This window comes from Trachurus japonicus, chromosome 13 (assembly GCF_045865225.1).
Source record: "Trachurus japonicus isolate A0001 chromosome 13, Traja_1.0".
Classification (NCBI taxonomy): Eukaryota; Metazoa; Chordata; class Actinopteri; order Carangiformes; family Carangidae; genus Trachurus; species Trachurus japonicus.
Window position 1 is genome coordinate 44,294,249 of NC_140919.1, and position 22,367 is coordinate 44,316,615.

Sequence of the window (22,367 nt, forward strand, 5' to 3'; positions counted from 1 at the left end):
GTTACGTTACCAAGTCACGTGAGGGTGAGAAGTTCCGGTGCTGGTGGGGATTCCTGCGGTTGCAGGGTTGCCGGTCCTGTTGTGGAAGTCAAGTCCAGTGATTGTGTCTTTGTCCAGTGAACTACAGCCGTCCTGGATGCGTAGTTTGAGTTGAGGAGAGTCCTTCTCCTTGCAGAGTTGGTTGGTTGTTCTGCTTGGCGTTGTGGCTCTGTTCCTTGTTGACTCAACTAGCAGACCTTGTGTCGTGCTAGCTGGTTCCTGTTCTTTAATCCGTTGGTAGGCACTCGCGTCGCTGCCACGGGTTGCTCCAGTGTAGGCGCCTGCCTTGTGCAGGCCTCATGGAGGTTGGAGAGCTGTGGGGTAGCTCCAGGTGAGGAGCTGAGAGGAGCGGCAGCTCCTTCTGAAGAGCGGGAAAGAGAAGAGAAGAAGGCGAAGAGCGAGAGAGAAGAGAAGGGCACTTCTCCTTTTAGGCCCCGTCCAGACTAATCCGTTTTTTTCGAATCCGGATAAATACTTTATCGGATTGGCCTCGCGTCCACACGAATCCGGCGTTTTCAGGGGGTGAAAACGGTATTTTTTGAAAACGGGTCCCAGAGTGGGAAAATTTGAAAACGCCGCCCCAGCGTTTTCGTCTGGTCGGCCAATACGGCTTTTTTCAGAAACGATGATGTCATGCCCCCCGCCGCTCTACCTGTAACCTGAGACACACACACACACACACACACACACACACCGCTGCAGCAGCAGCTGCACACCGACAGTCTCGGCCGACTACCGTCAGGTCGCTCAGACGCTGCGGCTGAATCGCGCCTGTTTAATCATCACTGATCATCATATTTACTCGGACACGACTCCCTGGCAACATTTAATCCCATGTTTGAGTTTGAATACAGCGGGGAACTTCTTCTATTGAATTACAGCGGGGACTTTCCGTCTTCTTCAGCTGTCTTAAGTGTTTATGTGATGCAGGCAGCGCTGCAGCGCCACACACGCTCCACACACACGCCTGCAGTATGTAGTACTACAGCGTTTTGGGTCGTTTTCAGGTGATGCGTGTGGACGCAGATATTTCTGAAAACGATGCCGTGTTTACGGAGATTTTTTTCAAAACGATTAAGAAAAAGATCGGATTCGGTGAAGCCGCGTATTCGTCTGGACGGGGCCTTATATGGCCTGTGACCTCACAGGTCCTGGGGCCATACCTGACCAATGGTGGGTCAGTAGTGGAGGTTTCACACCTAGGTGTGAAGAGGTGAAGAATTGAGTTCAATGGTTATCCTTTGTCTGGGAGACAAAAGACCATGCGGTCTTGTCTTCCATTTTGACTGGGCTGAGTCCCAACACAGCCGAGTTGTTGCCTGCACAGCTCCTGCAAGATGATCTTAGCAGAGAGGACAATGGGAGTCAGGATTCCTAAAGGATCGTATATCAAACTGATGACATAGAGGATCCCCCTTCTCATCAAGGCCTGTCCTGCACCAGGATTTTAAACTTGAAGGCATCAGACTGAATGCAGCTTTAGCGTTGCACCCCGAGCATACTCTCCACAAGTAGTAGGTCAAGGTCCAGATCCAAATCCTTTATGCCCTTTGCTCTTTGGTCTCCTGGAATTTCTGCCATCACTGCACGCCTGTTTTGTCAGCTTGAAGCCTCTTTTGGCACATACAGAGACCAGGTCATGATAAAGCACCACCGCTTCTTCCTCACTGGCTGTCGATACCAGACAGTCGTCCACATAGAAGCAGTGCAGAAGCCTCTCACTGGTCTCTCGACAGAACTGTTCTTCATTGTCCTCAATGCAAAGTTAGCACAACTTGGTGAGGATGTCGCACCAAAAAGATGTACCAATATTCTGAAGTCCACTAAGTCTTGGGTGAAATCACCGTTGGGCCAAACAACAAAGCCATTTTCATGTTTTCCGACTGAGTCCGTATTTATTTCCAACGCTGAACAAACAGACAAAACAAGGCATGGCACGGCAAGATGTTCAAATACTCAATTTGCTGTTAGATTGAGCGGTCAACAAAAAATATGCTCTCCCTACTCATTTAATCACTCAATCACTGCACTTTGATCACACCCCCCGTAACGTGGTTGAAAGGTGCCAAACTGACAGCCGAGGCCAAAATAAACAACAATATCTCAGCATATGGCACCTACATCTACAATAACCTGAGTCAGACTGTCAGTTACAGCTTATGTAACAGGTACCGGGCTGCCGATGCCCATTGGCAGTTGTATTTGCGTGCAAAAAGGGAACAGTTAGCAGGACACGGCCGCTTCTGTTGAGTTCTCATATAGACTGTTTTATTACACATTCATCTAAAATGAATTAAGATGCTATATCAATACCAAACAGCAACACGTGAGCAGCCACCGATATAAGAATTAGCTTAGCTCATGCTATACTGCATCGCTACCGACACAAACATCATCATCACATATTCAAAACAGTAGCCAAAACAACAGTTTGTTCATATCGTCTACACATCATATTCATTTACATTAGATTGACAATAACAAAATAGTTATCATATGTAAGTCGGAAACCCGACTAACCTGAGCAAAAAGGGTAAAGAGTTAGCAGGACACGGCCGCTTCAGTTGAGTTCTCATAGACTGAAAACTCAGGTGGAGAAGTTCTCAAAGACATGTTTTGTAGAAACAAAAGGAATTTTCCACAAATGTGGGCACACATCAGTGGGCATCACACTTACATCTGATCAGCTGATCCACTTCCTCCTTTAAAGTCAATGATCAATTCCTTTGAGTCGTCGCTCTTTAAAGACAGACAGCTGGGTTCAGGAGAGTCTGGTCTCTGCTGCTGGATCCTGAAACAACAACACAACTGATAAATGTGCATGTTGCAGACAAACTGATGAAAAATATCTTCAATCTTTTAAAGCAGAAGTAAGCGATCCGGTAGTTTTGGCTAAATTCTTGTCAGCCGATGTTAGCAGTCCCCGCCCTCGTCCCAATATCACCACATTCAGGCTCATCCCTTGGCTGCACACACAGAGAGGACTGCCCCTTTATGCCGTTCTCTCTCCTCATTGGATAAAGGTTGTAGGATACAAGGAAAGTTTTCTCCTGGGCTCAGAGCAGAGCAGAGTGACTGACAGACCCGTGTTTCAGACCAAACACTCTATAGAAGTGATTGCTGTCGGAAGATACAACTATTTAAGACACAAATATTCTGCTTACTTCTGCTTTAAAGCAGAACTTTGCAAGTCGGCCGGAAATAGCTCGCTCCTTCGTTGGTTTCTCTTTTTTTTCCTCTCCGGAGCTCCCCCACAGTTCTGGTAGGCACATGTCACTGTCGTAAAAAAAAAAAAAACTCGCCGCCACCACCTCCGCCCCCTACACGTGCTTGTGTTTACTGCTGTTTGCTAAGCCCTGCTAACACCGAGCTAATGCTAACACGGAGCTAACGGAGCTAATGCTAACACGGAGCTAACGCTAGCACAGAGCTAACGCTAATACGGCCACACACAGACACAAAGACACAAAGACACAGACATACACACACATGAATAAAGGTTCCAAAACGCAAAGATGTGTGTGTGTGTGTGTGTCATGATGTATTACATTATCTTATAAAAGACCCATGGTGTGTGTGTCTGTGTTAGCATTAGCTCCCCGTTAGCCACAAGCTGAACTTCCTCAGTACAAACATTTCATGTTTCCATGGTTTCCTCCGACTTTCCGAACTCAAACCAATCACGATTCGTGACATGCATGACGTCATATGCGTTCTTATCTCGTACTGCCGTAAAGCAGTTTCTCGCGATACTTCTATCCATTGACGAGATTTGTGACACCGAGACGGACGACTGATCTTGCAAGTGCGGTTTTCAGCCAGTGGGGGGGGTGAGCGCATTGGCCTAGACCCCATTCACTTCATAACAGGTCACTCAACCATCACAGTGACTCTGAGCCACAATAATTACAGCCCAAATCCTGCATAGTTCTGCTTTAATAAACACAACAACTTTTAGAGAGAATAGTCTTTCTGACAGTTTTAATTCTGACCTTTGACCTGTGGTCTGGCTCTGACGTCCCCCACACAGAGTGGTTTTAGAGGGAGGGGCTCCCTCCTCTCTGTCCTCACACTGATCCATGCTGCTGAGCTCACATCCACATCAGCTCACACACACTTTGTAGCTTCACCTGCAGAGGAAACACACATCATTCATGTGCACAGCAGCTCACATGTCCATCATGTCTCCAGCTGCTCCTCCACTGATTGGCTCTTCTCCTCTGCTTCATATCAGTGTCAGCTGAATGCAGTCACACAGCAGTGAGGAAGAGGAAGCTGCCATCAGCTGCTGTACTTCTACTATCAGTCCACTAGATGGCGTCATGAAGCTGCAGCCCAGCAACATGATCCATGGACCACTGTTTCCATCCACTGACACACACAAGGACTGAGATCCACTGAGTTGATGTGACACAGTCTCTGTGTGGACAGCGTCCCTGTAGAAAACCACTGGATCAAACAAGCTACAGCTGATTATTACACACACAACAACTGGGCCAAGACTTATTTCACCTCACAGCTCCACTATCACAACATTCAGTCATTTCACTCACACTGGAAATTCACAGAGAGAAAAACACTCTCCAGCTGCCACTGACACTTATTGTCTCTGTCCATCCATTCATCGTCTGCTCCATCAAATGTCACAAAATACAGACAAATGATGCGTTCAAGTTCCTCTCAGTCTGAGGCCACATCTTCAAATGTCTCAGTAACAATCAAAGAGACAAAAATATTCAGTTTACAGTCAAATCAAACAGAGAAAACAAGGAAATCTTCAGTTTTTGCAGTTGAAATTTTCTTTTTGAAAAATGTTGATTGAACAAATATTGTGGCTCTAAAAGATTCACAACAATATTGATGATTTAGTTTGTGAATGTAAAAAGACTCAAGGAAAGTAAAAGTACCTCATAACTGTACTACACCAAATGTGATCAGTCACTATAAAGAACCTGATGCTAAACATTAATCAATACTGTCAGACCAATAATCAAATAAATAAACATCCACGACCAGACAACATGGAGGACACGGTTCTGTCGGTCCAGACTTTACAGCTACAGCTCCGACTCAGCTACAGTAACATTATAATAACACAACAACAAGTTGAAGGGCAGAGAACTCAGGTAACGACAGGTGTTAATGAGGAAAACATTCAGACTGTTCACCTTACCTTCACACGAGGAAATAAACTGCAACACAACCGCTGAGTCAAAGAGAAACTATGAACACCTCACCTGTTTGACAGGAGGGTGTGGTCTTACCTGGACAAACCTGCTCTGCTGCTCCTTGCTCCATTTCTCTCTTTCTGTCTCTCAGTTGATAATCTAAACAAGCGTAACCCTGCTCCATGAGCATGTTGCGGGTTAGAGGTTCTTTCTTCATAAAAAAAAAAAAAAAAAAAGACAGAACAGTGAGACCATTAATTCACAGATTAAAAAAAAAAAAAACCTGTCCCAAACACAAGGGCAGGCTGAACCAAAAGTGATAACCAAACATTTCAAACAATGCACCACAAAACATCCGATACAAATAAAATACTACTAAGTAATTTATTATATTACAAATTAAATTCAAAACCTTTATAATATTGCACAATTTAAACACAGAATATATAAACAGTAGGCTATGTAGCACTATTCAGATTCAGACGTATTTCTTTTTAAAATGGGAACAGTATATTGATGAACACTGTCATGTCAATATGTGGGATTGTAGCCAAGTGGCTAATTTCCATATAACCAATTGCAAATGGTAACAACGTAAAACTCCTGATTAAATAAAATAAGCATTATAAATACACAAGTGAGGAATCAGCTGAAGTTATAAAGCAGTTATAAATACAGCAGAAGGGACTGTGGACAAAATAAGGATCATTTATTTAACAAAATAAGTAAACAGTTCAAACAGGTGGGAAAACTAATGACAATTTTCTATCCTTGCAATAGACAATAAAGTTTTTTGAAATGAATTGAATTGAATGTGGAGTTAATGAGTTAGTAATTCCACTAACTGTAATTCAGTTATTATGGAAGTGCATTACATGTATTATTATTCACCTGCCTGTTACAATATGAAGTCATTTACTCCTGTATAATTCATTTATTTATTATGATCTATGAGTTAGAAGCTCTTATTTTGAAAGGCCACACTAACGAGCCCCTGCAGACTTGGCGGGTTGACCCGTTTCTAGGCAACAGTCTGCTGTGGGAGCCTCGTGGTAGGTTGACTTGTACTGAGCTCCGTTAATCTAACTTTCTATTTGAGGGTTAAAGGTGACTTTATTGATCATACATGTGAAGATCTGCTCCAGACAACAACTGCTGATGTTCTGTGATGATGCTGAGTGAGAGACATGACAAGTTCATTGATACGGAAAAGCTTTTCACTCACTTTGATAGCTTCATGTTAGCTTGTGGCTAATCCTAGCAGCGTGACTGTTGAACAGGCAGAGAGTGTTGTGAAGCTTATTTTGTTCCAGTGTGTGTGTGTGTGTGTGTGTGTGTGTGTGTGTGTGTGTTATCCTGAGCTGTGACTGTGAAGCCTGATGCAGAGATTATTTCTCCTCTTTTCATTAGCAGATGTAAATAAAGTCTGATGGGAGTCTGACAGTGACGGTCCTTGTCCTCTGTGAAACTACACGACGCATGAGAAAGCACTGAACCGCTCCACTGCCATCAACTGTAACAACTGGTAGGTGTCACTGAGCTCAGAGATTCATAGTCCACTCACTGGCTTGTTTTCTGTCATTGGTCAATATGTGCTCCATTAAAGCAAGGCATCTTTATTTATATAGCGCATTTCATAGCAAGGCAACTCAATGTGCTTTAGTAGTAGTAGTAGTAGTTTATTCAGTCTTTTTTTTAAATTTTTTTTGACACAAAATTATTTACAGTCAATCACAGTCAGTCAACCTTCCATAATACCATCAGGTTCAGGTTCAGGTTCAGGTTACTTTATTGATACCCAAGGGGAAACTAGTTTTGCAGTCGAGAGTTAAACAAGCAACAGAAAACGAACAATCAAATCAGACACAGGACATTTAAAAAGAACACATACACATAAAACAAGAGACAGCTTCGGCTCGACAGAAAGTGCTGCAGTTCATGAAATAAATATAAGAAGTAAAAAACATGAAACAAAAAAAGAATTAAAAACACCAAGAGCAAAATTTCCTCCAAGTTAAGAATGAATAAAAGCAATGAGATAAAAAGGGGATACATCATGCTCCGAAAAGTGACTTGTGCAGCTTTTGTGCAAACTACAGCTTGTTTACCAGTGTTACTGCAGCTGGGACAAAGCTGTTTTTGTAACGTTTTGTTCTACAAAATGGGACTGACAACCTCCGTCCAGAGGGAAGAAACTGGAATTCACTGTGTAAAGGGTGTAAACTATCATTTAAAATGGTCATGACTATCCGCTGTAACTGTCTGTCTGTAACTGTCATTCATTCAACTATAGATGGAAAAGGTGTAGGCTGCTGTCTAGCTTATAGAAGCCTACCCTTTCATTCAATTTTCCATTATATCCATTAGAGCTCTTCATGATTTCAGAGTCATAGAAAAAAACAAGTATCCAATAATTAACAAATGCAGTTTTAATTTTTACTATGTCAACAAACTTTAATACTATCCATTTGATAAACAGATTATTGGTGTGGTGGTTTACATAAAGACAAAACAATTTTAAAAAACTGCATAAAACAACATAAAAACAAGAAAACACAGAGTTAAAAATAGGAGATGAAATAAAATAGAAATAAAAATAGATAAAGTTTTAAGTTCTTAAAAAGAGCTCAGCTATAAGCGCAAGAAAAGATAAATGTTTTTAACCTGGATTTCAAAGTGCTGACAGTTGGGGCTGATCTCAGGTCTGCTGGTAGTTTGTTCCTAAATGCTGCTTCACCATGTCTGGTCTGAACTCTGAGCTCCACTATCTGACCTGAGTCAGTAGATCTCAGAGCTCTACTGGGTTTATACTCTACTGACATGTCATTCATGTGTTCTGGACCTAAACCATTCAGTGATTTGTAGACCAGGAGCAGAACTTTAAAATCTCTTCTCTTAAGGCGGCACAATGGGCTGTGGTTCTGCTGGGTCCAGTGGTTTTTGGATATATGCTCATGCTGAACATTGTATTGATAAACTCATCAGTCATTCTGTGCTTATTGGGATTTAGCAGATCGGTGTTTCATAGATAACGTTTAGCTTCATTGTTGAAAAGCACTGTGCTGTGGAGCCGTGGTTCTGCTGGAGTTCTTCACCAGCCTCTGACAGAACCTCCTGAACCTGAAGAAGGTTTGAACTGAGGCTCAACAAGACTTTACACAAACACCATCATCTACCTGATTGGAACAGTGAGGTGGAGCTGATGTGGACTCAGTGATTAGAGGAGCTGGTGTTGCTCCCTGGGCTTCATGAAAAGCAGCAGACTGGTGTTTATCCAGGCTGTGTCACAGTGATGTCAACTCTCTAGCTCCTCATGTGCTCATGTTAAACAGGAACTATGCACGACCCGGTGTCCCAGCTCTGGTCCCAGCAGCACCGCACCCCGTTACCCATAATCTCTTGTTTATGACAGATAAGACTACACAAATATACACATATATGATGAATAATGTTATCCACCGCTCCATGGATTGTCTTCTGGTCGCCTTCATTGAAAACAGATGCACATGGCCAGGTGGGGGAGGAGGGTTAGCAACACAGAGGAGAAGCTGCCAGACCTGTATAGTTCCCCTTTAAATGTCACATATCAGTAAATGTATTGATTGTAATGTGTCAAGGGTTAATGATACAGTTAATATTTGACTGTTTGCTAAAGCTCATTGTATTGCAATGATCTGTCCTGTAGCTTTTACAGTGTTTGATAAAATGGCTCAAAGTCCAGTAAATTCCTGTCCAAAGCAGGAGGTCAGCTTGTGGAAACATCAGTGTGCTTCACCATGGTCTGACTGGAGTTTTCTTCACTAACAGCTTCTCCTTCATGGATGCTGACGACCTGTGAGCTCCATGAAGGCTCATGACAGAGGCTCATCACAGCTGCTGCTGCTACATCACATGCTGTCCACCTGGATTCATCAGCCAGCACATCTTCCCATGTGTCACAGCTGATCTACAGGGATTCAGGCAGCGTTCACACAGACGCTACACAAAGGTCAGAGACAGTCACATCCACCAGCACTCATACACAACTCTGAGTATTCATCTATATTAAGTTTAAGTTTAAGAAGGTAGGCTACACAGCTGATGAATTTCTAAGACTGAAATGGTCTGGGCGGGGCCGGCTCTACGCAGGGGCAAGAGGGGGCAGCGCCTCCTCAAATAAATGTCTTGCCCCCTCAAATCCAAATTTTAGAAGTTGAGAAAGCACATTTTAATATACTCAAAAAATGTGTATATTACCAAAGAGAAAGAAGTTAAGTTGGGGGTCCGCCCGCTATTCCGACATCCCTCTATCTAGACATGCCGGTAGTCCGACACTTTTTGGTATCGCTATTCCGACACGTCGTCTTTTTTTTCTTCTTTTTTTTTTTACAGCTGCGATACCCAGGCGCGTCTCTCGCTCTCTTTTCTTTTCAGCATGTCTATCACTGGTTTGATGAGGGAGTGATGTTCTTAATCTCAACAACTCAACTATCAAGTCACAAACAAAACTGACACATATGATAAACAAACAGAACTATGCTGCAGTTTGTTTGTCAAGTTAACCTGTCACCTTCAGCACCGCGGCGAGAAGCTGCAGCTGTGAGCGTCTGGGCTCTGGGCTCAGGGCCTGGGGCCTCATTTATCAAAACTGTAAGTAAGCAGTGTAAAACTGCTGCTACTAAATGTTTTGCTTAGGCCTACGGAGAAAAGACAGCCCAAAATATTTACACCTTTTTCAGATCTATTAAACTGTGCGTGCACAACTCTTCGCAATTTCTCTTTGATAAATCAAACTGCATCCAAGAATGGTGCGCAGTTGAACACACCGCATATTCCGCCCCCAGAACGCCTAGACACAACCATATATGGTCAGCACGTGCATATTAATTAGCCATGTGCGCTCTGTGGAGCAGCAACAAAGTGACAACGAAGACAACGGGCTGAGGGCGGGGGAAAGAAAGCGAGATAGCTACACGGCATCGGGCAATAAATCAGTCAGAAAAATGATCTTACATTTTAACAAAGCTACAATAAAAACAAAAACCTCCCAAATCTCAACAAAAAGGAGCAGACAGAAGAATAATCTTATGTAATTTGCCCCTTTATCCCAGAAAATCTTTTTTTTTTTTCTTTTACCTATGTTAACAATGTAAAGCAGGACGATAGTTACCATTACTATGAACGCCTTTCCACTACACAGTTACAGCTCTACTGGACTCGGTTTAGGTCATTTTCCATTACAGCTGAGTCCTTCACAGTTCCTCCTCAGGGCCGCGTTGTCTCACTCTTTATTCTCTCGTCAGCTCCAAACACACGTGCACCTCGTTAACTCAGGTGACAGAATAATAACAGTCTCAGTAGCAGATCAGTGTGCGCTGCTGCCGGTGTGTTTTTAAACTTGGAGGGTTTGTTTTTTCTTCTCTAATAGGCCTATATATTTGTGTATGAGAAACAGTGTCTCAGATGAAAAAAAATAAATCAGAAGGACACTCTGACTATAACGTAATCAATCAATGTCGGAAAAGCGGAATGTTTGAAAAATGGTAAAGTGCCGCTACTCCGACAATGAAAAAAAAAAATGTCGGAATAGTGGGACGCTTGAAAAATAATGTTAATGCCGCTGTTCCGACAATTAGAAGTCAATGTCGAGATAGCGGCATGTCGGAATAGCAGCATGTAACCTACAACCCCCCCCCCCTCTTCTCAGAGTACACCAGAATGCTTCACTCACATTTTAAAATCACAAAAATTTTCTGGGGGGGATGCCCCCAGACCCCCTACAGGGGTTTAGCTACTCACCTTTTTCACCCTCTCTGGGTTTGCAATGCATCATCAGGTATATGAACCCCCCCCCCATGTAATGTGGCTCTTTGCATTACGACAGTAAAAAATTTGGGCTCTAAGACCCTGGTTGCCCCCCCGGCTCCTAGTTGGACAGGTCTGAAGGCAGAGGCCTGACAAAGTGCAATCCACTTCTCCAGGTTGGTGTTGGACACATTGCCAACAACCCAACTCTATGAAGTTACTATAAGCACAGAGAGAAAAAAGTGCTGGAGCATGATGTGTTCACATGAAGCCCCCTTCACATTTCTGACTGCCCCCTCATATATGCCTGCCTAGAACCGGCCCTGGGTCTGGGTATCATCAGATCATCCATATTTTTTTATTTTTCTAAATGAAAAGAATAACCCTGTAAATCTGCTGTTTCAAAATGAAAATGGAAGAAAAACCTTTTGGAATCAGAACAGAAAAAACAAAAACTGTCAAAATTGTACATCTTTGGTGTTTGATAGTTCATTTTATTTTGCTTTTATTTAGATTTTTTTGCTCTTGATGTCATCTTCCTGTCTGTGCACCGTCTCGGTCAAATGAGAATGAAAATGAGACACTATGTCTTAATGAGGGTACCTCTATAAATAATGGTTAAATAAAAAAATAGAAAAGAAATGAAAGGAATAATTATAAAGACTCAGAATTTTTTTTTTTTTTTACTTTTTGGATTTTCTTTCTTTCTGTTTTTTTTAAAAGTAACAAACAGACTTGTGTTTTTAAATGATAATAAATGATGGATTACCTGATGAGACTCAGACCTGAAACAGTGAACATTTAACACTCACCTGTTCATATTATTACCAATGTAACGCAGTACCACCTAACAACCACAAGGGGTCAGGGCATGAACATGAATGAACACTCATCTGAAAGTGGTGTGTTGAGGTAGAAGGTCACATGAGCAGGCTGGACTGCAGGCTCACTTCACTGTGTTTCAGAGTGGACTGGTTTCTGGCTCTAGTCTGAGCAACATGACTGGGAACACAGTCAGTCCACTGTTGAAGAACCATAACAACTGTAACCTACAGACTACATGAGTATAGTAGTTACAGGAGAAGCTTATGGGTTAAGGTAGGAGCCAGCCCATCATCTTCAATCAAACACTATGACAACTAGTATCATATATCGCCGTGACGACAGACAGGACGTTGGATGTGACGTGAGAGAAGTGACATTGTCAGCGAGCCACACGGCTGCAACAAAGGATGTAAGGAGCCACCAGAGCAGCAGAGAGAGGTGAGTTCACTATTCACTACTATTAATGATGCACAGTAGAGTCTGTTGCAGAGCAGCGTCCATGTCAGAGATTACAAGAGTTTTTATTACAACAACTGTCACATTCACTGAAAAAGCTCGGGACTTTCGGGGTGACCTCCGTGTTATGTGGCCCACTGAATATGGCAGTAGTGGAACTCCCATCATGCCTCTGGGCCGAGCCGACGGCGTTGTGGATGTGATGCTGCGTGTTGATGAATGCTATGCTAGTGGATTAAATGGATGAGTAATGAGACTTTGAACCATGGATTTTCATCAACGACAACACTGACTAACAACAAAGATAATGTTCAGTAAAGTCAGATGTGTTAAACCTACAGTCACTGATGTTGTGCTTCATTTGTTTGAATCATCATCAGGAATCAGTGTTTAGTTGAAACTGTTTCCATTGTTACTAACAGGTGAATATTGTCTGTAACGGACTACAACTGGTCAGATGAAATGAGTACGAGAGCCTTTACTTTCTGACCTCTTTATGTTGACATGTATATTCACACAGTTGGTCTGCTGACACTTCTATACTTCTATATTTCCTGTATTATTAAGCATCAATGACAGTGAGGAGCTGCCAGTGCCGTCACCATGGTGATCCAGATGATGAGTTCTAAACCTGGTCTCTGTTTTCCAGGTCTTTAAAGGTGCATTTCAGCTCCTGGTTTTCCTAAAAGAACAATCCCAGGTACAGTAACTCTCCTGCCTCTTTCTGAGCTTCTTCTCCTTTTCACATTCAGCTTCTCATTTATTTAGTTCAGTTGTTTAGTTGAAACCATCTCAAAAAGTCAAAGAATACTTTATTAATCCCTGTATGCCTTATTTATTGTAGACCAGCACATCAGAAGATTAGGTTGACTACAGGAGAACAGAGAAGCAGCAATAAGCAACGAGCAGCAGAGGTAGAAGACACAGGAACAACAGGTACGTTTGACAATGTGTTATTGTCAATTAGTGTGAGCAAAGCAGAAGAAACTGCACACAACAGCAGAGACACTCATCCTCCCTCTGCATTAGTTGTTTCTCCAACTGTAGCTTTTTAAATCAGAATCAGTGTTTACAGTCTGATGTGAGTACACACAAGGGTTTTAGAGATTATTTTACAGGCTGCACCTTTAGAGGCCATGAGGCGCATTGGCAGCAGTGAATCATTTCAGAATAAGGCCTTTACACACTGAGTTGTTTTTTTTCGTCCAAAATTGCAGCACGTCAAAAAATAAATTCTACCTCATGTTGTGTCGATCATGTTTACACACCAAATCCGAAACTTTTTCATTAAAGTTTTCGGAACAGGTTCAATTTAATGCGTTTTTCGCATCCGTGAAAAGAGAGAGAGGGAGAGAGAGGGGGGGATCACCGCTGAGTGGATGTGTGTGTGTGTGTGTGTGCGCGTGCGCGCATGTGACAGCCGCTGTTCAGGATCATGGAAATTGATCGTCTTCTGTTTAATGTGTGAGCTAATGATCAATATCTATCCAACTGGAACATTGACATCCTAAAATAAAGTGTTGAAGTGATCATGATAGTCCTGCTGCTCATTTACAAGCAGCAGATCCCCTCGCTATGGCTCCTCTCAGGATGGACACAATATTTTTATTTCTCTCTTTCATTAATCGACAAGTGAGAGAACCACAAAGTGCATCAATGCGTGATGATTTTTGTCTCCCTCTCCGGAATTTGGAACACAAAATAAAAACGCATGCGAATAAAACACAACGGACTCAGTGTGCAAAGACCTTAAGATGTCGACACCTATGGAGAGACATTTTAGTCAAAACTTGAGGAATAAATAAATAAATAAAAATTTGCCAGGAAATGTATCTAAAAAAAATCGAAATGTAAATGTTTGTTTATTACTGTAATTTATTTATTTACTGATTCTTTTTTACATTACAATTTTTATTTATTTCACATCAGATTATTTACAGGACAGAGATGAATACAGTTTAATAATGGAATCAGCGTCATGGTAACATAAAAATCATTGTCTGGTAGGATTAGTAGCTGATGGTTGTTGTGCTGCTCTACATCAGCAGGAAATGCACATCACATATAAAACTGATTCACATTGTTTTATTTGATTCAGTGAAAACACAAAGAAAAAGAAATCCCATGTAATTCATTCTATTCAGCGTCCGTACAACATGATGTGTGTTTCCAGTTGTGTTTCTTGTTGTGTGTGTTTAGCTGTGAGCAGCTCACAAACAGCCTGTAAAGTTGAACATGAACAGTGAATGTGTTTAAAATGTGTTTTTCTCCTCAGTGACGCTGGCGGCTCAGAGACTTTTAGCTTGGTGATATTAGGCCTCGTCCTTCATCAGCAGCTGAGTAAAAGTCACCGTGGTTTTTGTCCTGGAATAATCGACGCTTCCATCTTTAAAGGAAGAGGAAGAAGTTTACAAGAATCACTGAGAAGAGTTTAAAACATCAACTGGTTTAATCCATGAATGTGAAAACGTGAGTGAGAGACAGAGACAGAGACAGACATGTAGAGACTGAACTGTCTGTTCAACAGTGAGAAGGTTTCTGTGACAGGAGGAGACTCTGATGCACTCAACACAGACTCAACCAGGAACCAGAATAGAGTCTAAACCCAGGATAGAGAGGTTGAGTGAAGGTGGTGTTGAAGGTGTAGAGGTGGATCAGTGAGTCAGAGGAGACTCTGTAGAAGGACAGAGAGCCAGCAGGACAGTCCACATACACTGCTACTCTGTCAGAGACGGAGGAGGAGGAGGAGGAGGAGGAGGAGGAGGAGGAGGAGGAGGAGGTGGAGGAGGAGGAGATAGGTGACGGTCTGTTATTGTGATAGACTCCGTAACCATCATCATCAGAGCAGGTCAGACACCAGGACTGATCGTTCCAACCAAACACACAGTCTTCACTGCGTCCTTTCCTTCTGATTCCTCTGTAACTCACTGATATACGTACATTTCCTCTCCGCTCGACCTCCCAGTAGCAGCGACCAGTCAGACCAGTTGAACACAGCAGCTGAGACAACAGGTCAAATCTGTCTGGATGATCAGGATATGACTGATCCTCCTCCACACCTGTCGCCTTCCTGTTGTTGTCAGACAGTTTGATCTCTCTGTTCACTGTGTTTGTGTCGATTGTGAGTGGACAGGAATCTGATGGAGAGAACAAGACACAGCTGCAGTTATTGATCATGTGATCAGTTATTGACAGTTTGATGAAGACTCATGAGGTCAGTGATGTGACAGTGTGAAGATGAATGTTGAATGTGCTGCTCAAAGTCAAAACAGACTTACACTTCCTCAGACCTGGTGTCAACCATGGGACTCCAGCAGGCTGCACCCTGAAAGGAGGAGGGGGGTCAGAGCAGCACCTTCTCTGTCAGCATGCACACATGGACATTACATGGCTCTCACACACACACTGTTTTATCACTGTGTTCACATGGAGGCTGGTATGTCTGGATGAACACTGAGCACAGAGAAGAAGGAGCTGGAGTCTTTATCTAGTGATGATACAGAGCAGGAGGAGACCAGGAGGAAACACTTCATCATGTCTTTTCTCCATGTCATGTCACTGCAGTGTGAGACACACACTTTCACTCTCTGACTCTCAAGCTGCACAAACACACGTCACAGCAGAGAAGATGAAGACACAACAGGTGGAGCTGACCAGCCCAGATATCCCACAATGCACCAGGAAAGGAGGAGAAGAAGATACGTTTGTTAGAGCTCAGTGAAACACACAGTGGGTCTCATTCATGAAACGTGAGCAGCGGCAATTTACGTGGATTTCCGCATTCATCAATCTTTTAGTAGCACTGATCTATTTGTAGCTACTCACAAAACCTACACCTGCTCCTGACTGTGTGTAGAGCTTGTGTAAATGTAGAAATGCACAGAAATATTGCTTCTATTATATATTGCTTCACTGTTGGAAATTACAATTTTAATTTGCATTACTCTCTCTCATGTTAAAATACTTTGATGCCTTTGAAACACGTCATTTAAACATGACAAAGGATTAGAAATATTTGGAGAGAGAGACGTTTGGGATCGGACACACAGGAACAGTCAAGGCTCCATCTAATGATGATAATAATGTGATATAAAACCGGAAAAACTTTTCTTCCATCAATGTGCAGCTGATATGCGATGCAGAGTGTGTGACGCTACACGTTGCTACAAGCTCGGTGGACACACACTTCATCCTGCACAATAACACAGTTGGCAGCAGTTTGGATGGAGCTGTGAGAGACGGCTGCTGCATCTGTAAGAATACAACCTGCCTATATAACTTCATGCATGCTCCTCTACAGCTGAGGCTGTGAAGAGCCTCTTCCTCTCGTGGCTGCTGGAGCTCTGTACTTATGTGTTTTTAGTTTTTATTCTTTTTTTTATTTCATGTTGTCTGTTTCTTCCCTCCAGCCTTTGACCTGTCCCAGTCACACCACTACTAACAGAAGAGAATTCAATATTTTTTCTGGACTCCACTTCACCCAAAATGACTTAGATCCGCGATCTCTCTTTTTTTTTCTCTCTCCCTCTTTCCTTGTTTGCGTCATGGCTGCAGGTGAACAGGATGCACCTAACCTCCTTATATCATACATGGGCATTTTACGGCCCGCATGCCGTTTCAATCCGGCCCGCGAGCCGAAGTGCGAGCCGAACTGCTATTATGACCCGACTGCTTTTATTACGTTGATGCGCACTAATCAGCTGTTTGAAACATTGACAACCCTGTTAGATCAGGAGCCTGCACATCGCAGACAGAAAGTAACCTCCTCCAGGTAGAAGACAGACGGCTGCTCAGTCTCTTTCTCTGTCTGACACCAGAGCTCTGACGGAGGAGAGAGAGGAGCTGCTCTGATGCAGCTTTTCTCCACAGCGGAGTTTCTGACCGTGCGTCCTGTCAGCGGTAGCCTAGACCGCGGGACCGGGACCTGACCTCTGTCAGCCGAATCATAACTGCTGACGGTTATAAAGCAACATCGCGGCACCTAATTATTATTTCCCAAACACTAAGGTTTAGCCAACTGTGATTAAAAGAGCATTTTATGAGATCGCTGGGTTTTCTGACGTGATTTCTCCATCCACCAATGGCTACGCTTGTAATCAAATAAGTCTTTTTTTTTCATGTTGGTGCTGTTAGGCAGCAGCAAAGGAGTATTGTGTTTCTTCATAAATAAAAGGTTATCTACACACAAATAGAACAGTCTCACTGAATCAGAACTGAAAAGGATCTGAGTGCTTAATTATAATATTCACGTGTCTGTGAACATTATTAATTGGTGCAGTCATTTATGGTCAGTAAGGCCTAGTCCACACGAGCCCGGGTATTTTTGAAACCGGAGTTTTGCTTCGCGTCCACACCAGTGGTGTAATAAAAACACTCCGTACACACGCAACCGTGAAATCCGCTACCAAGTGACGCAATGCACGTGTGGAAGGCTGTTTTAACCAATCAAAATACAGTGGAAACCGCTTGGATCAAAAGGCTTGGGACGGAATAATTTCTATACAAATGCTGTTTAAATAATTCGTTATCAAGAAATCCGCTTATAGTGTTCATTTTTGGTCATTTTATGGATGTAAACATGCGCAAAAACCATTTCAAAACTACGTGTTATTATAGCTTTATTTCACAGACTCCAAGTCCAACAATTAAATATTAATTAATTTAATAAAAATGTGTAGCCTATTTATTTTATTTTCGGCGATGTCCCTTTGACGTGCACTGCTGCAGCAGCCTGCACATGTTGCTGCGCTGTGTCTTGACTCTTGTGCTGTGTGTTGTTGTGTGCTGTGTTGTTGTGCGCTGTGTTGTTGTGCTGTGTGCGTCACCTGGCTGCTGAGCCACATGTCTGTCGGTGCGGCGCAACTCTTTATCACTGGCTGTTGTGTTGTCTGTCAAAACATGGATGAATGAAACATATCCACTTTATATCGACCGCGGACGTCACGGATACATTTTCGGCTTTTGGCTCGTTCCTCATCTCTGCATAGGCTCTTTTTATCACTGCATGACAGCAGCGCGACCCCCCCTCCCGTCGTACCCGGGACATAGGCTATTGCCTGTTCATTCATGAAAATCATCCCGAAAAACTCTCAATCAAACAAGGTGGGGAATAAGAAACTGCGGAGCTACTGTAGTAGTTCTGTCATTTTAAAAACAGCTGATCTGTAGCGTCACTTGTTACTGTAAATGATGCTGTGTGGAAAACCAGCTGTGGTCTGTGATTGAGGGTGAGTTTGGAGCTGACAAGAGGATCGCCCTGACGACCGTTTCGTTATATTTTTCTCATCGAAAAACTATACAAATAGCCTAGCATTTAGATGATGTAAAAATATAAAAATAAAAAGTGATAAAAATCCACTTTGTCACCTCCATTTTTGCGAGCTCACCTGCAAACCGCTGCAAACAACCTCTGCAGCTGGCAGTGTTTAAGTGTATAAGTTTTGATAAAACAATCTGCCTTGAGTCCATATTTATATCATAATACAGCATGTTTCTTCAGTGATCTGTGATGGATATAAGTTGAAAATGCGATTACATGGATTGTGGGCTGTCAGCCTATTGTAATGCAATCATTTCCACCAAATATATGTAGTTATATAGGCTAATATATAATTATATATAATTCAGCAATAAATATTTGATGTTTCAATTTGATTTTGAATCGTATGGCCCTTCACTCACTTTATCGGAGTCAGTGTGGCCCTCTGGAAAAAATAATTGCCCACCCCTGCCTTATATGGTGGTCAGGATCTCCTTATATGGCTATTCATGAGTGGAGATCTATGCTAATTGCTGATCACCGGGGGCATGCTGTTAATTTACGATGGGTTGGCATTCATCATCTTACACACGTGCTTACGATCAAATCTGAGTTTCCCACACCGTTTATGAATCCGGAGTAGGGCTGCAACAACTAATCGATAAAATCGATAAAAATCGATTATTAAATTCGAATTTGATTATCGATTCGTTGGGTAGCAATTAACTTGGCCCAGAGCCAGGGAAAAAAAGAAAATATTTCTTATCTTTACCCGTGTCCAAAACAGTCAGCAGCAGCAGTCATCCAGCTCCAATAATCCACTAATATTATTTCCGTTTACATGGCGTTCCTGGCGGCCAGCCTGTTTCATTCATTTGCATCATGTAAAAAAAAAAAAAGACGTGTTTTTAGCGGCGGCAACAGCCGTGTTTCTGATCAACCGGACCTGTGTTGTCCGGTTCCACCGCGTTGTTTACTCCCGGTCCAACGTTACTCCCACACGGACACAGTCCACACGGACACGGTCCGCGCGGTTCGGACGCGGTGTGTCACGGACATGGTCCCGGACTGTCTGGACCGGAGGTCTGGACTCGGTACCGGCAGCAGAGAGGCTTCACTGTCTCCTCCGTCAGCCTCTCCTGTCAGGACCTGAAGCTAAAGCTAAAGCTAACGCTAACGTTAGCTAAAACTATTTTCTTTTTTTTCACACAATGCAAATGAATGACACACGCTGGCCGCGAGGAACGCGATGTAAACGGGAATAATATGGATTATAAAACTGTTGGAGTTTGATGACTGCTGCTGCTGACTGGTTTGGACACCTGGAGTAAAGGTAAGAAATATTTCTTAGAGGTTTGATCAGCTGTTCCTCTGCAGCTCGGTGTGTGGAGGACTCAGATTAGAGATTTGATCATCATTTACCCGTTTTATTTTATAGTGATGTGCGCTATTACAGTTAATACCGATGATCGCTGATCGCTGCTGTGTATGTGTGTGTGTGTGTGTGTGTAACGTTGTGGGTGTCTGAGCGGAGAGTCCAGCCTGTCCCCCCGTGGTGACTGGTGTTTATCACGGTGTGATTACGTGGGCCGGTCGGGGAAGCGGGCTGTTAGCGAAACTGAAAACTGTCGGAGTAACGTCAGGTTGTTGTCGGTTGATCCGGTGAATTATCAACTTTCAGGGTTGATCAGAATTTTCCTCTGGATGTTAACATGCTTCAGACTTCCACTTGTAAGCAAATCAGGCAGTGCCCTAATGAATTTTGTCTATTATTATTTTTTTAATGTATTATTATTAGTTTAACAGCTCTGGGCCGTTCAACTAACTTAAAAAAAACTTATTTGTGCAATTTCTTTGCACTAATATTGTCCATTTGGAATAACATTCTGTTTTTGAATAAAGTTATGGAGAAAGAAATAAATGATACCAGTGACATGCTGGATCAAACTGAGAAACAACTCCTCCTCTCGTTCTTCTCTTCCCTACAATGTAAATCAAATTTGTGCCTTTTTTTAAATCCGATTAATCGATTAATCGAAGAAATAATCAACAGATTAATCGATTATCAAAATAATCGTTAGTTGCAGCCCTAATCCGGAGTAGAGTTTTAGTAGCATGAGCTGTTATGTGCATAACACAGATTTACAAGCGTTTCATGAATGAGACCCAGTGAATTTAATGAGAAACACTGAGGGCCGGATTTACTAAGATCCCAGATAGCGGGCGCTATATTGTTTGCGTCCGCTACAATATTGCGAGTTTGGTTAGTGCACGCAAAACAGGTGATCTACTAAGAGTAACCCGCTAAATGAAAACACGTGCAAACCGCAATATGTAAATGAGGGTTTTGCGCGTGTAATCGTTTCCGCCATGGAGAGAGTGGGCAGAGAGCTGGACGGACGAAGGGACAGAATGACATTTGATCCGATGCATACAATGACAGCATGTGTGTTCATCTCTCTCGCGCTCTGTTTAGATAAATAAACACAAATTGCTACAGGGCCCAACTCGTCATATAGTGACGAACAGGCAGCAGCTGCAGCGACAATCACACACCTGTAATATGTGTGTGTGTGTGTGTGCCGCCCATGATCGAGTGGATTAATAGAGAGCTCAGGTGGGACACACGGATCTAAACGCTCTGACCACTGACCAGAGGGATTAAAGGCGGGTGAAGGCAGCGGTGACGTCTCTCAGTCCGGGACCGGGACCGAGAGTCGGTGCTGAGCAGCCAGGTGAGAGGAGAGGAGAGGAGAGGAGAGGAGAGGAGCGCACTGCAGGACAGACGTGCCCCGTGCGTAACTGCGCGTAAATGACTTTTAACACGGCTGAAAAACTGTTAGAGAATGACCCAGACGTGAGGAAATGCAGAGATGTAAGATCACGGGGCTCTGAAAGGTATCAAATCAATAAACGCATATTTTGGCAAAGTTGTATCAGTTAGTACAGGGTTTTCAGACGTGGTAAATAAAGACGCAAAAACAGCCACCGCAATCTCTTCCTGGTTTGGTAAATCACATTGCACGAGCTAAATAAATCGATTTGCATCTACTCCTCCCAGTATTCTGCACGTTCTGGCTGAAACGCCCATATTTACATATTCATCAAGGCAAACACGCTAAATGGATCGCACGTCCTATTCTGCCCGTGTGAGGGACGCAATCCTCGGTGCGTCCGGTTAGTAGATCAGGTTCCACATGTGTTTGCGCGTGCAATCACGTTTGCACACGTTTTAATACACGCAAACCTTTAGTAAATCCGGCCCTGAGTGTGAAGACAACTTGTGTTTGTTTGAAGAAAACTCCACAGGAAGCTGAAGAATGAGGCTGTGAGCAGGTTTCCACAGGAGCCACAGCAGCAGTGAGTGGATGAAGGAGCTCTAATAGAAACCATCTGATCACAGTGACAGGACGGATCAGGATCTCATCATCAATGACTCTGTTCTCCTTCTTTTAAATTCTCTTTTGTACCCACCTCCATCAAACATTTAAACAGCTCTGTACGCTGAGGCCTGGGAAAATAATCCTTGTTTTATTCTTTCTGGGAAGTGTGAAATAACTGATGTTCTGTTTGTTTGTTTGTTTGTTTGTGGAGACTTTCATTAAGGAGACACTCTGTGGCTTCATCTGATCTGGAGTCAGCACACACACAGTCTGAAAACAGCTGTTTGATCACACACACACATTCAGCCACAAACACTGATTATTACACTGTTCACTACACTCACTTTCTTCTGATTGACAGCTCCAGGCCTCTGGACAGTGAGGACATTTGAATGTCACACTTGTGATTTACTGTCTCCTCAACACAACAACACATCTCATCAGGACAAGACC

General features: G+C 42.9%; 2 protein-coding genes across 2 annotated transcripts in view; both read right to left on the bottom strand.

The window, feature by feature from the left end:
- The window catches only part of LOC146976706 (stonustoxin subunit alpha-like), a 160,261-nt gene extending 154,864 nt beyond the window's left edge, over positions 1–5,397 (bottom strand). The window contains exon 1 of the mRNA XM_085794658.1: positions 5,304–5,397. Coding sequence (XP_085650784.1) covers positions 5,304–5,397 — 94 coding nt within the window. The remainder of the gene's footprint in view (positions 1–5,303) is intronic.
- The window catches only part of LOC146976709 (protein NLRC3-like), a 28,563-nt gene that overhangs the window by 2,818 nt on the left and 3,378 nt on the right, over positions 1–22,367 (bottom strand). Inside the window, exons 5-6 of the mRNA XM_085796608.1 lie at positions 15,551–15,597; positions 14,838–15,409 (exon numbers count right to left, since the gene is read on the bottom strand). Of these exons, the coding sequence (XP_085652734.1) occupies positions 14,838–15,409; positions 15,551–15,597 (619 nt within the window). The remainder of the gene's footprint in view (positions 1–14,837; positions 15,410–15,550; positions 15,598–22,367) is intronic.